The 16,687-nt window shown below is 43.0% G+C and overlaps 1 protein-coding gene across 7 annotated transcripts in view; it reads right to left on the reverse strand.

Moving 5' to 3' along the window:
• Positions 1 to 16,687, reverse strand: part of ATP6V0A1 (ATPase H+ transporting V0 subunit a1) — a 67,190-nt gene that overhangs the window by 22,294 nt on the left and 28,209 nt on the right. For 5 of the 7 annotated variants that reach the window (XM_059149803.1, XM_059149804.1, XM_059149802.1 and 2 more), the window contains exons 6-14: positions 13,565 to 13,668; positions 13,106 to 13,232; positions 11,194 to 11,276; positions 9,621 to 9,714; positions 6,156 to 6,368; positions 4,854 to 5,004; positions 3,823 to 3,962; positions 3,327 to 3,484; positions 2,567 to 2,657 (exon numbers count right to left, since the gene is read on the reverse strand). In XM_059149803.1, the coding sequence (XP_059005786.1) occupies positions 2,567 to 2,657; positions 3,327 to 3,484; positions 3,823 to 3,962; positions 4,854 to 5,004; positions 6,156 to 6,368; positions 9,621 to 9,714; positions 11,194 to 11,276; positions 13,106 to 13,232; positions 13,565 to 13,668 (1,161 nt within the window). The remainder of the gene's footprint in view (positions 1 to 2,566; positions 2,658 to 3,326; positions 3,485 to 3,822; positions 3,963 to 4,853; positions 5,005 to 6,155; positions 6,369 to 9,620; positions 9,715 to 11,193; positions 11,277 to 13,105; positions 13,233 to 13,564; positions 13,669 to 16,687) is intronic. The other 2 variants (XM_059149806.1, XM_059149805.1) reach the window with 1 other exon arrangement.

Below are 16,687 nucleotides of genomic sequence, written 5' to 3' on the forward strand. Positions count from 1 at the left end.
GACTGAGCCACCCAGGCACCCTATGCTTCAATTAAAAGAAAAAGAAATTCATTTATTCAAAGTAGAGTCCAGATTAGGTCTCTACACTGACACAGCTCTTAAATATCTAATCTATAAATTCTCCTTCTACTCTCCTTTTTTTTCCTTACAAAATATTTGAAGAAGCTAGGACATTTATTTTGTAGATGTTCCCACGGTCATTGTTTTCCTGATCATATCCCCATGGTGCTGTCTTTCCATCTATTTTTATTTTTTTAAATTTTATTGGGAAAATAAGAATCTATTTGAAACAGGAAAAAGGAAAAGAAAACAGAGAGAGAGAGAGAGAAAGAAACAAAGGAAAAAAAAAAAGAAATGTAAAATGTTAGTCTGAAGGACAAACGAGTTGTGAGGAAACACCTGGAGCTCGAGCTCAAAATAGTCTCTTCCCCTGGTGCTGGAGTTTTGCCATCCTGTGGGATCCATAGCTTGTCATTCACCTGTTCTTCCAGTCTGTCTTCTGGGGGAGTTCCATCTATTTTAAAATATCAGTTGCCTTAAGCTTTGTCACCTGGGCCTGGACATCTGCAATATTTTCCACAGTTCTGCCTCCACTTGACCATCAGATTATGTTTCCTGAACCAACGCCTCCAATGCAGGCACTTCCCTGTGCCCAAACCTACCCCACACCCCCACTGTCTTTTTCAGGATGAAGAGCAGACTCAGGAACATGAGGAGCCAGGTCTTCCATCGGCTAGCCTGGCATCATGTTTCCTGAACCGGGGTCCTTGTGAGGCGCTCACGCTCGGCGACTTCTAACCTGAAAACTTGTGGCTGATTCTCTCTCAGACCCAGTGTACCCTAAGATTCAGTTCTATAGCTCCAACGGCCTGATGGACATGTATACCTGTACGTCCAACAGGCTCTTCAAACTCAAAACCTACCCTTAAGCATCAAATGAGATGTATGCAAGACAACAACAAAACCAAACCAAACCAAAAAACTTTCTGTTAACTACAGAACACTATAGAATGTTACCTAGTATTATTATTAGACTAAGCTACTTGAGGGTAGGGGCTACAACTGCAATTATGTGTTTCCCCCAGCAAGCACTAGACACAATGGGATTCAGTAAACATTTGTTATGTGAAATGTTATTCAACCTCTTCAAGCCTCTGTCTCCTTATCTGTATGACGGGGAGAGCAGTACTTACTTCCCTGCTAGAAATATTTCAGGGCAGAGGACAGAGATCGGCCCACAGAGACCATTTCAGTAACATTTGCTTTTAAAATAATCAAAATGAGTAACTGTGTATCTCCCCACTTCTATGCTTTTGCACATACTTCTCTCTCACCTGTAACAGTCTGAAATTTTTAACATTTTCTTTATTTATTCATGAGAGATAGAAAAAGAGAGAGAGAGGCAGAGGGAGAAACAGGCTCCCCACCACGCAGGGCGCCTAATGTGGGACTTGATCCCAGGACCCTGGGATTCTGACCTGAGTTGAATGCAGACGCTTAACCAACTGAGACGCCCAGGCGCCCCCGAAATATTTTTTAAAGGCCAAATTAATGCCCATTTTTTAAAGAAACCTTGATCTTTCTGTCCCATAACGATCTGTTTTTCCTCTGGAATTCTGTGCTCCTTTTTGTCTAATGCTCATTCTTAAATTCCTCCCTCCATCCCCTTTTTAAAAAAAATATTTTATTTATTTATATGACAGACAGAGATCCCAAGTAGGCAGAGAGGCAGGCAGAGAGAGAGGGGGAAGCAGGCTCCCCGCTGAGCAGAGAGCCCGATGCGGGGCTCGATCCCAGGACCGTGAGATCATGACCTGAGCCGAAGGCAGAGGCTTTAACCCATTGAGTCACCCAGGCGCCCTCCTCCATCCCCTTTTAAACAGACAATACAAAAGATTTGATCACACTTTATTTGCCTAAGTTTTTGTTTTTGTTTTTGTTAATTCTGGGAAAAGTTTCTGTAAGTATGTAAGGATAAAAATGGAAATCTAAAAATCCATAGAAAGAACTGCTTCTGCTTTGTTAAAACATCTGCTAAAAATAAAAGCCAAACTAAGTTAAACAGAAATAAACTGGGAAGGAGTCTTAAAAGTCAGTCTTCCCAGGGTCAAAATTATCACACACCTCTGAAATAAATAGTACAGGAAAAATTATTTGGCTCCCTAAGGCATGGTTTGGAAGTACTCTAGACCCCTACACAAAGGCTTTCCAAAAATACTTCAGCTGAAAACCAAGTTAACTATCTTCAATTTAATTCTCTCACTTCCAGGTTACAGTTTAAAAATCTGGTGTTAGGGGCACCTTGGTGGCTCAGTTGGTTGGGCGTCTGACTCTTGGTTTCGGCTCAGGTCATGATCTCAGCGTCAGGGACCAAGCCCTGGAACGGGCTCTGTGCTCAGCAAGGAGTCAGCTTGGGATGCTTTCCCTCTTCCTCTTCCTGCCCCTCTGCCCTTCCCCCACACACATGCACACTCTCTCTCACTCTCTCTTAAGTAAGTACGTAAATAAACCAATAAATCTTTTTTTTAAAATGTGGTATTAGACAAAAGGAAAGAAGTGTTCTTACTGGATCGATGCCAAAAGGGTATGGTCCACCAAAAACTCCAGGGACGGATGGGTTCAACTGCAGAACAGGGTTCCCCCGAAGTGTCTCCTCCCTACCACGTCAGGAGAAAAGTTCCATTTATTTTTATCAAGAGAGGGAAACTGCTGGGGTCCAAAACTGATCCTAAAAGAAACTACTTCAGCTGTCCTCTCTCTTCAATAAAAGAGGAGAGACTAGCATCTGAGAATAAGAAGGGAGCAGAAATAACAAGACCACAAACAAACACACCTACACAATTAAGTAAGGAATTTGGGGACTCTGCTTTTAATTTACAAGAAGAAACAATGTGCCTAAATTTATAGTCTCAGTTTCTTTCTTTTCTTCTTCTTCTTCTTCTTCTTTTTTTTTTAAATAGGCTCCACACTTAGGGCTGCCTGGGTGGCTCAGTTGGCTAAGCATAAGTAGGCTCCACACCCAGCGTGGAGCCCCATATAGGGCTTGAATTCACAACTCCAAGATCAAGACCTGAGCTGATTTCAACAGTCAGGTGTTTAACTGACTGGGCCACCCAGGCACCCCAGGCACTCAGTTTCTTGATAGTGTTGAAGGAATCACAAACATTTGCTTGGCTGGGGCATAAATAAGAGGGGACACTGGATTCTTCCTAAACAGAGACACTGTCAGCCACCTCTTCAAGAGGTATAAGTTTACCTCTTGTCTGGACAATCAGAGCTGAACAGAAAGGGAATGAACTTTGACTTTTAGCTTCTTTGCAACTTACGTCCAATTATATAAAGTGAACATTGGCCGTACGCTCCAGGATGACCCGAAGATATTAAGAGACTTGGAAAAGCAATCATTGTAGATGAGGCCAGTGTAGATGGAAAACACGCCCATCAACAGGATAATGTACCGGCCGCTGAACACGGTGCTAAACATCTGGGAACCAGAAGAAAGACATCAATGAAACGTACTCCTCATGGCTCATGTTGTGACAATGTTACAGAGAATATATGACCCTTCTTCTCACACTAATCTACCCCACCCACCTTGGGTCAGAGAGCTTAGAGTAAAAGCCAAATACAGTGCTAACAAGAAATTACTTTCACAACACATGACCACTTTAGAGTTAAAATGAATATAACTTCTCTACTCCTGCAACGGCCTCTGTAACTTCTCTGTAAATGCATGGATAAAAGACTCCCAGATCATAATTTTATAATGAATGTTTGAGAGATGACAAAGTTTCAGTCCAACGCAGATGGAGCAAACATTACCTCATTCTCATTCTTCTGAGAGAGGATCCGGCTCTCCCTCAATACCATCCATACAGCAAAAAGGGTCATCAAAATACCATGGCCAAAGTCCCCAAACATCACAGCAAACAGGAAAGGGAAAGTGATGATGGTATATGGAGCTATAAAGAAACCAGAGGGAAAAAGCAAAGTACAGGAAACCGTGACCATCAGCAGCAGATCACATTCCTCCTCATACACTAAGATCAGTATAAGGGGACTTATTCTCTAGCTGTTGGTCAGACGGACTCCCAGAGAAAATCTTCCATGACAGGATCCCCACGTCCTCACAAAGCAGCTCTGATGGGATCCGGGTGACCATTAGCATTTTAAACAAAGAACACAGGAAGTGAAAGTTCTGTCCCTAGCCCTGGCAACAGTGTGGTTTGTTCTTTGATTCCCTTTCTCTAAGCCCAGAATGCTGCTCCTTTGACAGGCAAGCTTTCTTCTCTTGTGCAGCAACCATTTCTCAGCTGAATAAAGTTCCCAGGTAAGTGGGAGGAAGCCCAGAGCCCAGAGAAAAGCCAGTCCCGCAGACTTTAGCTAAAAACAAACTTTCAGACTTGTGACTTAATATATTACTCTGTTTTTGCTTTGTGAAATCTGTTTTGTGTCTAAAATGGTAGATAATTGCTATGTTTTCTCTAACCTGGAATAGGGAAGCCATTTAAAAATATCAGAAATCTCCGAATAAACTTTTTGCTTTAAGCACTTCCTACAAATGGTATGCTAGAGAAAGTCAGGTGTTTCATAGTTGTGAGGGCACACAAAAGAATCCAATCCCCTGAGCTCACTCCTATAAAACCATGTCTCAAAGGAGAGCCGCCCAGTAATAAACTTCCCTCCCTGTGTCAAAATGGGCACCTCCTTACAGGAATTCCGTCAGGGCTGAGGTCTTGACTACATCGTTAGTTTTATGCCAGTTACTCAGGAACATTTGAAGAGAGGCATTAGAAGAAACAAACAAACAAACAAATAAAACCTCTAGAGGGAGAAGATTCAAGCTTTTTTACCTGGATTTATCTCTCGGTAAGTTCCAATTCCATAAGCATCGACTATGTTCTGAAAGCCATATGTGAACTTGTTTGTTTTGTTATAGGTTGGGGGTGTCTGATTTGTTTGCATCCTGTTCAGAATAGAGGGCACAGTGGAACCACTGTGTTCCTGGGAAATAGTAAACACATATATCAAAATTAGATCATATGTATTTATCAAAACTCATCAAACTACACATATAAAATAGGTGCTTTTTACGTTATGTTTATGTCGATCTTGCCCAGTCTTTAGAGAAATATGATCTAGGTATAAAATCTACAGTGAAAGATTTAAATTAAGTGTTACAAGGAATATCCTTATGTGAGAAAATTCAATTCTAAAATGTGCAACCAAAGAAAACATGGAACTTCCTTGTCTGGAGACATTCTCATGTGCCTTTCTAAGAGTATCGTTGTTCTGTCCTTTTATGGAGAAAGCAGCATTAAGAGTATTATTGTTCTGCCCTTTTATGGAGAAAGCAGTGTTATCTTCTTGAACTCTAACTACTAGACAGGACTGCCAGGGTTATTTCTCGGAGCAGTCTGATGGGAGCGCCTGGGTGGCTCAGTTGGTTAAGTGGCTGTCTTTGGCTCAGGTCATGATCTCAGAGTCCTGGGATCAACGACCCTGTCCTGGGCTCCCTGCTCAGTGGGGTCTGCTTCTCCCTCTTCCTCTGCCCCTTCCTACCCCCTGCCACTTGTGCTCTGCCTTCCCTCTCTCTCAAGAAAATAGAATCTTAAAAAAAAAAAAAAAAAAAGGAACCAGTCTGAGGAACAAAGAGAATGGATAAAGAAACTAACATTCTGGTCAGGAGCTATTCTGAAGAAGCATGAGTATATACCCAAGTCATTTCATCTTTTTTAAAAAAATATTTTAATATTTATATAATAATTTTGAGAGTGAGAGTGTGTGTGTGTGTGTGTACATGACTAGAGGAGGAGGAGAGAGAGAATCCCAAGTAGACTCCACACTCAGCACGGAGCCCGATGTGGGGCTGGATCTCACAGCCCTGAGATCATCATGACTTGAGCTGAAATCAAGTCAGACACTCAGCCGACTGAGGACTGAGCCACCCAAGAGCCCAGTCATTTCATTTTTTTGAACTGCAGTTTCCACGTCTGGAAAACAAAGTTATACGAAATGTATTGTTAGGAGGCAAGAGGAGTACAAGATGAGTCTAAGAACTCTGAAAGTAGAAATGCCATAAAATGTCATCAATTAATGTTAGTATGGATGAGAACTGCTCCTCCCAGCTGCACTGCCAGCTGTGGCGGACTCACCGTGCCCCTTCTGAGCGCAAACTGGATGGAGTCGAGGTCAGTAACGGGGCACCAGACCTCTGCGATCAGACACTTCTGGGTCACGTCGATGTTGCACAGGTTCAGGGTGTGGTAAATGGCCTTCATCTTCCGCACTTTGATGAACCAGACTCGGATGTTCTTAGCAGCTGCCTGCAGGACCCTCTGGCGGTGATCCTCTGTTTGATTGAGAACCTTATGGGAGAGAAAGCAGCAAGGAGAGATCCTTCTACACCAGGCTTAGGTCTCAGCATATAAATGGCCAAGAGGCACAGCTTTCTGAGAAGAATTGCTAGGGATTTATTCTTCTTCTGACGAGAATGGCCTTTTTTCGGGGAGGATTATAGGGAATTAGAATTTTAGTTACTAATATTCATTTTCACTCAGCTTCAAGATAAAAAGAAACCTGAAGAGATGGTTTTTAGTTCCTCTATATTTATCTTCCCCCCAACTCCACAGCTTATCTGATCATTAAAGAGCAATGACTTTCCATGTAGAGTCTGTAACTCAGACTCAAAGACGTCAGCATTATAGGGCTGGGACTGGACAAAATTCACTATTAAAAACAGTAAGCTGCAGAATGCGCTGAACATAAGCCAGCACCGGGGAATGATGGGAAAGAGGCAGGGCTGAATGCCGCTGCCCGCCTATGCCAAGAGAGACTCCATGCCAGGGAACAAGGGACAGGAGACACTGCGGGGTCAGAAGGACTCAAACCCTTACAAGATATTTAGACTGCCACATACCACTGTTATCGTGGGGCAGATAAGTCTTTATCTTTCTGTCAGGCTTCTTGGGGGAAAAAAGACGTTTCAGTGGTGATCCTTTGGAAACCAGTACACATTGCCCTCAGGAGCAGGGGTACTTAACATTCTACTGGCTTATTTATCACCATTTACAGTTTCAAAAGCAAGAGAGGGGCTAAGCCAAAGGGTAAGCAACCTGCCACTCACACTTCTGCATGAAAATTGACCTTAAATCTCCACATTTCTTTAAAATGCACAAGGCTGGGGTGCCTGGGTGGCTCAATGGGTTAACGCCTCTCCTTTTGGCTCAGGTCACGATCCCAGAGTCTTGGGATCGAGCCCCACATCAGGCTCTGTGCTCAGCGGAAAGCCTACTTCCTCCTCTCTCTCTCTCTCTCTGCCTGCCTCTCTGCCTGCTTATAATCTGTCAAATAAATAAATAAAATCTTTAAAAAAAAAATGCATAGGGCTCCATCATACCTGGTTCATCAAGTCAATTCAGAAAGAAGTAGTAACTACTTTCTGAAGGGTAATAGGTAGTGACTTCCATAAAAAAACACACATGCTAGAGAAACTCTTGTATCACTTGAGAAGGAACAAAGTTATTTTCACACCTTCTGACTGTTGACAATTTTACAACTACAGGAAGGATGCTGGATAAACTTGTAAGCATTGCCCTATCTGCTTTTCTCTTTCCCCATCCCCCACACCCACTTTTTTTTTTTTTTAAGATTCTATTTTTAAGTAATCTCCATACCCAACACGGGGCTCCAACTCACAGTCCCAAGATCAAGAGTTGCATGCTCTACTGACTGATAAGCCAGGCACCCCTCAATTCCCTTTTTTTTTTTTTTTTAAGATTTTTATTTATTTATTTGACAGACAGAGATCACAAGTAGGCAAAGAGAGAGAGAGAGGAGGAAGCAGGCTCCCTGCTGAGCAGAGAGCCCGATGCGGGACTCAATCCCAGAACCCTAAGATCATGATCTGAGCCGAAGGCAGAGGCTTTAACCACCACCCAGGTGCCCCACTCTCTATTCCTTTTTAAAGTTTCAGTTCAGGGTGTCTGGGTGGCTCAGTGGTTGGGTGACTTCCTTTGGTTTAGGCATGATCTTGGAGTCCCAGGAATCAGTCCCACATAGGGCTCCCTGATCAGCGGGGAGACTGCTTCTCCCTCTAACCCTCCCCCCCTCACGCTCTCTCTCTCTCACTCTCTCTCTCAAATAAATAAATAAAATCTTAAAAAAAAAATAAAGTTTCAGTTCATACAGCTGGGTATTTCAAAGATCAAATTCTGCATATTGCCTGTGCCTTTTAAAAAACCTATGCATAAGTCAAGGAGGGGATAAGATAGCTCTAGAACCCAGAATGTACTAACTGGCCTATCACCGGCCAGCAGGTCTAAAAGTCTAAAAAACTGTCTTCCCTTGGTTAAACAGGTTAAGTGTATCTCAAAGGATATGGGAATAGGTTGTTGGTGGGTCACAGACCATGCGAGCTGGAGGGAAAGATGATAAAGGGAGTTGAAATAGGAGTTAGAACATATCTCTGACAATTCTGCCCCTGCTGGAAAGAACTGTCTTTGATATTAAGTACAGCGGGCCCCTATCTGTAGGGGACACCACCCAAGATCCCCAGTGGGTGCCTGAAACCGTTAATACTATCTAACTATTTATAGCACATTTTGTTCTACACACACATACCTATGACGAAGTTTAATTTAAAAAAATTACGCACAGTAAGAGATTAACAGCATTAATAATAGAACAGAATAATTAGAACAATATGTTACAATAAAAGTCATGCGAATGTGGTCTCTCTCTCTCAGTATCTTATTGTACCATACTCACCCTTCTGGTGAGGATGTGAGAGGACACAATGCCTAGGTGAGGGGATGGAGTGAGGATAATGGCGTAGGCTGCTACTAGCCTTCTGACGTCATCAGGGGGAGGATCATGTTTCAGACCTGCAGTCGACTGTGGGTAACTGACATCTCAGAAGGCAAAATCACAGAGAAGGGGGAGCAGGGACTGCTGTGCGTTTTAATGCTTCAAGAGGACAATCATCACATCCTTTCAACTGGGAACAAAGCTCCAACTGGCCATGCTTTCCCTCCATGGATGCCTCAATCAGGACTCCAACCTTAGGACCTCATGATAACCATGGAGTGTATAAACCACACTGGTGATGTCAGTCTCTTCTGGGGTACAAGACTTATGGTAGGCCTCTCTGGCTAGACCATGTGGTTAAGATCTGAGGTAACCAGAGTTACACACCAAGCTGTTAAGAGCTGCTACCTCTGGAGGGAGAGAGAGTGTGAGAGACGATGGAGGAACTGACTTTATGTGTACTTCTGTATTGCTTGATACTTTTTTCTCATCTAAGTATACTTTTTATTACCTCATAAAAAATACCTCAGACTCATAAGGAGGGGAAACTGAATACTCAAAGCAACAACAATTTCAGAGGTATAGCATTCCTGTCACGTTTGAGGATGATTAACACTGTCATGCTATTTTTAGCAATCATTCCCTGCAACTTTTCCCCAGCGCCCAACAGCACAAGTCACCCACGGACACTTCTGTTTTTGGCATCCTGGCTGCTATAGTTGTCTCATAAACTGTTAGTATTTCAAGGAAGGAGAACGGTCTTCGATTATGGTATTTCACACACAAACAAATTCCCTCCAGCCCTCTGGTACCATTTGGAGATCATCAATCCTGGTATTAACTCCAGAAGCCATTTCCTTCCGCTCCTGTGGTGTCTCAGGACAGGGATAGAGTGAGGCCCGGAACCTGGAACATACAGACACAGCCCCATGAAAAACCAAGTTTCTTTCTTTTTCTTTTTTTAAGGTTTTATTTATTTATTTGACAGACAGAGATCACAAGTAGGCAGAGAGGCAGGCAAAGAGTTGAGGAAACAGGCTCTCCACTGAGCAGAGAGACCGAAGTGGGGCTCGATCCCAGCATCCTGGGATCATGACCTGAGCTGAAGGCATTGGCTTTAACCCACTGAGCTACCCAGGCACCCTGAAAACCCAAGTTTCTTAATGTGTCCATTTTAAATAACCTCAGAAAGAAATCTCAGTGTACTAGAAGGACCAAAACAGAATTAGCTCAGACTGTCACGCTGATCATTAATAAATTCTAAGTGTCCTATAGACAGAGCAAGAACATCTGAACTACCCTTACATTTTCTGCAGCTATTGAATTCCCTTAAAGTGTTAAAAAGTCAGTAGTGAGGGGTGCCTGGGTGGCTCAGTGGGTTAAGCCTCTGCCTTCAGCTCAGGTCATGATCTCAGGGTCCTGGGATCGAGCCCCGCTTCGGACTCTCTGCTCCGCAGGGAGCCTGCTTCCTCCTCTCTCTCTGCCTGCCTCTCTGCCTACTTGTGATCTCTGTCAAAAAAATAAATAAAAACTTGGGGCACCTGGGTGGCTCAGTGGGTTGAGCCGCTGCCTTCGGCTCAGGTCATGATCTCAGGGTCCTGGGGTCGAGTCCCGCATCGGGCTCTCTGCTCGGCGGGGAGCCTGCTTCCCCTCTCTCTCTGTCTGCCTCTCCATCTACTTGTGATTTCTCTCTATCAAATAAATAAATAAAATCTTTAAAATAAATAAATAATAAAATAAATAAATAAATAAAAACTTTAAAAAGTAAAAATTAAAAAAAAATAAAAACTCAGTAGTGCAAATCTTATTGTAAATTATTAGAAAAAAGTGGCAAGAAAAAGAGATCCTATGGGTAGAATTTCAGAAAAGTGTGAGGGCACAGTGCCTACAACACACTGCTGGGTACACAAACCCATTGTCCTAAAACAATGTAGCATTTGTTTTTTTTTTTTTTTTTAAGATTTTATTTATTTATTTGACAGAGAGAGATCACAAGTAGGCAGAGAGGCAGGCAGAGAGAGAGGAAGGGAAGCAGGCTCCCTGCTGAGCAGAGAGCCCGATGCGGGACTCGATCCCAGCATCCCGAGATCATGACCTGAGCCAAAGGCAGCGGCTTAACCCACTGAGCCACCCAGGCGCCCACAACGTAGCATTTGTAAACCATGAGTCCTAAATACATTTTTTCAAAGAAAGGAAATTGTGGTTTTGACAGTACTTTTAAAAACGAACTTAGGTCATTTTTAATTGTTTAAAATAGTCCTAATATAATTAAAAGATATTTGCACTGTGTCAAAGTAGACTAAAAGGGTTATTGTTTCACTCTTCTATATTCCATGGCTTAATAGGCATCCTGGCTGCACCCTCTGGGAGGCGCATCTCTCTTACCCTTCACAGATTTTCTTGACTCTGTTTTTCAGCTGATCGCCTTGGAAGAAGATGATGAATACGGACTTGTGCACGTGGTCACCCTGGGCCCCAAACCCAAAACAAAGAATTCAGATTTCTGGCCTGGAAGAGTTCTTAAATACCCTACTTGGTGCTACAGGAACAACAGGAATCCTTGAAGGATATGGCAACCCTGCACTGTTTAAGCTCTGTTACTAAAACATTTGCCCTGTGGTCTCCCATTCACACAAAAAAACCCTTCTGTATTTGTTTTTAAACTCAACCATGAGCTGAAATACAGATGCTAAGATGATTCTCCTTGTAGCACCATATAGCCCTTTTTACTAATTCAACCTCAGACCTTACAATGGCTGAGTAAGGACGAGGAGAGGAAAGGAAGCCATTCCTGTTTGTTCCACGCTTAGAAGTCCCCAGATAAAGGGGACTGAGGAACCATAAGGAAGTGAGGGTTTGGGGAGAATAGCGATATAGAATCTCATGCTTCATGCTAAGTTTGATCTAAGGGCCAGGGAGGAGGGCCATCTATTCCAAATACCAAGTTCACACGTGGAGTCTGACACAAGGACTGCAGAGCAAGGTCAGAAAATTAAGCATAACTGGGTGTTAACCAGTATTGTCTCTGGTTGCCTGTATTTTCTCATATTCCCAGAGTTCTTATAATAAATAACAAACAGACTTTAAAAGGATAAAAGGAGATGAGGAGTGAAGAAAATGAGGCAAAGAGTCTTAAATCCCGAAGTTCTCCAGGATGGAAAATAAACTGGAGCATGTGCCTTGTGTAGCCGCTCTGCTGTAGCTATCCAGACCCCTTTCCTCAACTTGTTGATAAAATAATGTTTCTGTTGCCCAGAAACTTGTCCGAATATTCCCGAGAACAGCTCCACATCAGGAGTCACTACAGACTGCAATGTCTCCACAACGCGAGGACAGCCTGCGGGGAGCCTGCCCAGCTCCGCTCCTCTGGGAGTTCCCTGAACCCTAAGTGTCACCACTCTCCTGTTCAGGAGGATAAATGGATAAAAGCCTCAGGTGCTCAGACCATTTCAGCTGCATGACCCACTCACTCTGAGAAGTCTCACAGTCCAACCTCTCTTTGTGGAGCAAAGGATACTCATTTAAGAAAATCCAAAGGATAACTTTCAACAGGAAAACAAAGCCCAGGCTTCCAAATAATACCAATACAAAAGTAAAGTAAATTTTTTTACAGAACATTTCACCTTCCTTGCTTGGGAACTTTGAAATCAGGATTCACCATACTTAGTGTATGTTGATGTTAAGAGTTCTGCCCCATTATGTCAAATGCTAAGATGTCAGCCATTCCTACTTTGCAAAGCACGAGGTAGGGAAGATCCTCTGATCCTGCACAATGTATTAGTTTTAAACCAAGTTTCTAAATCTCCCAACAAATAAGTAGACAAAAAAACCTTACCAAGTAAAACTTTCATCAACTTATAAAGGTCATAGTGGAGGAGGAACTCTCTCCTCTCCTTACACATTGAACTGGAACTGGAACTGGAAACTTGGAACTGGAAATTCAGATGTCACACTCTGAATTTTCATAGAAAGTTCATTAATTTTCTTTTAGCCTCTGATAAGTAACAAAGTATATAAAGCTAAAGTTTAAAATAAGGGGAGAATATACTTATAGTCCAAATAATACTGACACAGGTGAGGCTTGAAATGTCTATGCATCTGTCAGTACACATCAATGGCACACAGAGGGTGGAAGTTAAGAGGAAAAGAGCAATACTTCCTATTTGTAGATCCGGGCAGGGGGAAACTTAAGGGATCCTCTGTGGGAGGGTCAGACTCAGGGGGTACCATGCAGGGTTACTGTTCTGAGCTCCCTTTTACAAGACCTACGCCACGGGACACAATTTCCTTGTCTTACAGTCACAGGATCCTCCAAGGGGTTCTCGATTTCAGCCTGTCGCAGGAACACATTCCCCCGGCACACCCGCCAAAGCATGCGCTCAAAAGTAGGGATGCGCTCCCGGTTAATCACACCAGCCACGAAGCTGTGGGGAGAAGAGCCAGATGGGGAACTCTACTCCACGCCATGGGTTGGAAGGCTTTAAGACAAAGAAGGGAAGTGAGGGGAGAGGCGCAAACATGACAAACACACAGCTATGCAATGTTATGTCAAAAGAGCTCCCAAAGTCTTCTTCCCAAAACCAGGAGAGGGTCGATGGAACAGCTCAGGAACTGAATCCAAAGTGACATAGGAACACGTCTCAAGAAGTTCCGAAGAGAACACATCCTGGAAACAAGTGAATGCCCAGCCTCACTACTCTTTTGACAGCAAAAATGAAGGTGACCCCGAGTTATGGAGGGTTGAAGCGCGACTTACCCAAGTCTTAAAGGTGTGCCTCTTCCCATCTCACTTGGCTCCAGGAGGGACGAGGACTCCTCCAGCAAGTCTGGATCCGCCATCTGCTGATGATGCAATTCAGCCTGAATTCACAAATCAATTAATATCTAATGAAAATAGTTAGTGGCATGCAGGGAACGAGGAACCAGGAGATAAGTTCCGAAAATAAAGACGGAAAAGAAAGAAACCACCAAAAGAGACAACATACCCACAAAAACAATAAGTTATGGAAGAAAACAAAGGAAAGAAACAAGAGGAAAAGAAAGCTTAACTGCCCCAGTAAAGCGTCTGGGGAAATGGTTTTTGAAACAAGGAATAAAGGAAAAAACATTAAATAATGGTGACAATGTATAAATCTGTTATTTGGTGGAAACCATTTTTTTCTGTTTCCCTGAATGAGCCATGAAACTATCAGGAAATATGTGTGCATATGGATGGAAGCTGAAATGCTGCTGTTTTTAGCAAAACCAAAGCAATTGTGAAGATACTCGCAACATCAAATTTCCAGGCAGCCACAGACTAGAATTTTCCCTAGGTGGGAATGTGAAAGATGGAGACTCTCCTTCCAAGGAAGAAAGCAAGGCACAGCCACCGTCCCGAGCACAGTGTTATCAGGAGAAAGGCAGAAGGGGTATTCTGGGTTTCCATGTTCTTCAAAATTCAGAACATGAGAGCTTTCAACATGGCCACTGTATAAATGCCCCAAGCCATGGGATTTAAAGAGTATTTCTTGGGACGCCTGGATGGCTCAGTAGATTAAGCCGCTGCCTTTGGCTCAGGTCATGATCCCAGAGTCCTGGGATCGAGTCCCGCATCAGGCTCCTTGCTCAGCAGGGAGTCTGCTTCTCTCTCCACCTATGCCTGCTTGTGCATGTTCTCTCTCTCTCTCTCTCTCTCTCTCTGACAAATAAATAAATAAATAAAATCGTACCAAAAAAAAAAAAAAAAAAAAGTAAATCATATTAAAAAAAAAACAAAAGAGGGGCACTTGCGTGGCTCAGTCGGTTAGGCCTCTGCCTTTGGCTCGGGTCGTAGTCCCAGGGTGTTGGGTTCGAGCCCCACGTCGGGCTCTCTGCTCAGCGGGGAGCCTGCTTCCTCTCTCTCTGCCTGCCTCTCTGTCTACTTGTGATCTCTCTCTGTCCAATAAATAAATAAATAAATCTTTAAAAAAATAATTAAAAAAAAAAAGAAAATAGTATTTCTTTCTCCACAAGCACAGTAGATGGGCAGGCCTAGGCCTCCACTGTATCAACAAAAGGAAGAAAAGATGAAAACCTCTCTGAGTGGCCTAGTTTCTGACCAGAAATCTAAGAATATTAAAAAGGTGATGTTAGGCTACATAGCTTAAGTGTCACTGAGAACAAAGTGGAACCCAATAATCTTAATCAAGTGAAGATAATGTAACCGATAATAAGCCAATATAGAGCATGTAGGATAGTTTAATTGTTCAGATTTAAAATGATTTCCACCATGACAGTTTATACAATGAAATGAAGGAGAGGGACCTTCTCAGATGGAGATCTATACTTCCTAGATGCTCTCTACCCAACGCATCCTACCACCTTTTATTCTTATCAGAAAGGAAAAGCTGCTCTAAAAAATAAAGGCCAATCAACGTCTCTATCACTTGATCTCCCCAACTTTAATATCCACACACTGCTTGTTTGACCAGACTAGAAATTAGTCAGAATAACCTTCCTTTTCAAAAGCAAAACTAAACAAAAAAATTAGGAGAATTTTTCTCTATCATTTTCAATCCAAACATCAATTCAACTCCCTTCTTGTTAACCCTGTGATCAAAAAATGTCACGGGGTGGGGCGCCTATGTGGCTCAATTGTTAAGTGTCTGCTTTCAGCTCAGGTCATGTCCTAGGATCCTGGGACCGATCCCCACATCAGGCTCCCTGCTTGACGGGGGGTTGGGGGGACTGCTTCTCCCTCTCCCACTCCCCCTGCTTGTGTTCCCTCTCTCGCTGTGTCTCCCTGTGTCAAATGAATGAATAAAATCTCAGAAAAAAAACAAACAAACCAAAAAACCTTAAAAATGTCACAAGGGAATCTCACCTGATAAGTGACAGGACCATAAAGGTAACGCCAAGGGTGGGGGAGGGGGACTTTAGGATTGAGTGTAAACCTGCGTATATAAACCAAATGATAAGGCTGAAAGCCTAAAAATAAATAAATAAATTTGGGGGGAAATGAATTCTAAAAGTTGATGCAGGATCAACATTCAACCCTCCTTTCACTCCCCGACCCCCCGAAAAAAAAAGAAAAGGAAGGGCAGGCACTGATACATCAGAGGGCAGACAGATACTGTCCTCAGATGTTGAAAAAGTTTAAGATGAGGGGCGCCTGGTGGCTCAGTGGGTTAAGCCTCTGCCTTCCGCTCAGGTCATGATCCCAGGGTCCTGGGATCGAGCCCCACATTGGGCTCTCTGCTCTGCGGGGAGCCTGCTTCTCCTTCTCTCTCTGCCTGCCTCTCTGCCTACTTGTGATCACTCTCTCTCTGTCAAATAAATAAATAAAAATCTTTAAAAAAAAATAAAATAAAAAATTAAAAAAAAAAGTTTAAGATGAGATAATAGGGGCAACAGGTTTCCATTTCCTATCAAATGGAAGTTTAGCTTTTTCGTTTCTACTTAATATCAAATCAGCTGCAAGCCACAGGTAACTCATTTTAAGGATCTAGATGACTACCTCATGTCAACTTGTTCTAGAGATGTCCCTTGGCAGAAACCAGTGAAACTGACTGCTACCCACAAGACTTCTGCCTACTTCCTGCCACGGTTCATAAGACCTGGTTTTAGTAAATCCAAAAGATCAGGCACAGTGCAAGCCTATGTGCTGTACAGGGGACAACTGCTGGAGCAGCAAAACCAGACTACCCGATCATCTACTCCCACCCCGGGACTCTGTGGGCGTACACAATCCTCAGCAGAGTTCAAACTAAATGAAAACTTGCAATAAGATTCTAATTAATAATTTCACTACTTGCTACTTAAGAATCCTAAATCTTATGGGGTGCCTGAGTGGCTCAGCAGGTTAAGCTTCTGCCTTCCGCTCAGGTCATGATCTCAGGGTCCTGGGATCGAGCCCCATATC

Source organism: Mustela lutreola, chromosome 15, assembly GCF_030435805.1.
Source record: "Mustela lutreola isolate mMusLut2 chromosome 15, mMusLut2.pri, whole genome shotgun sequence".
In the NCBI taxonomy this organism is placed as follows: domain Eukaryota; kingdom Metazoa; phylum Chordata; class Mammalia; order Carnivora; family Mustelidae; genus Mustela; species Mustela lutreola.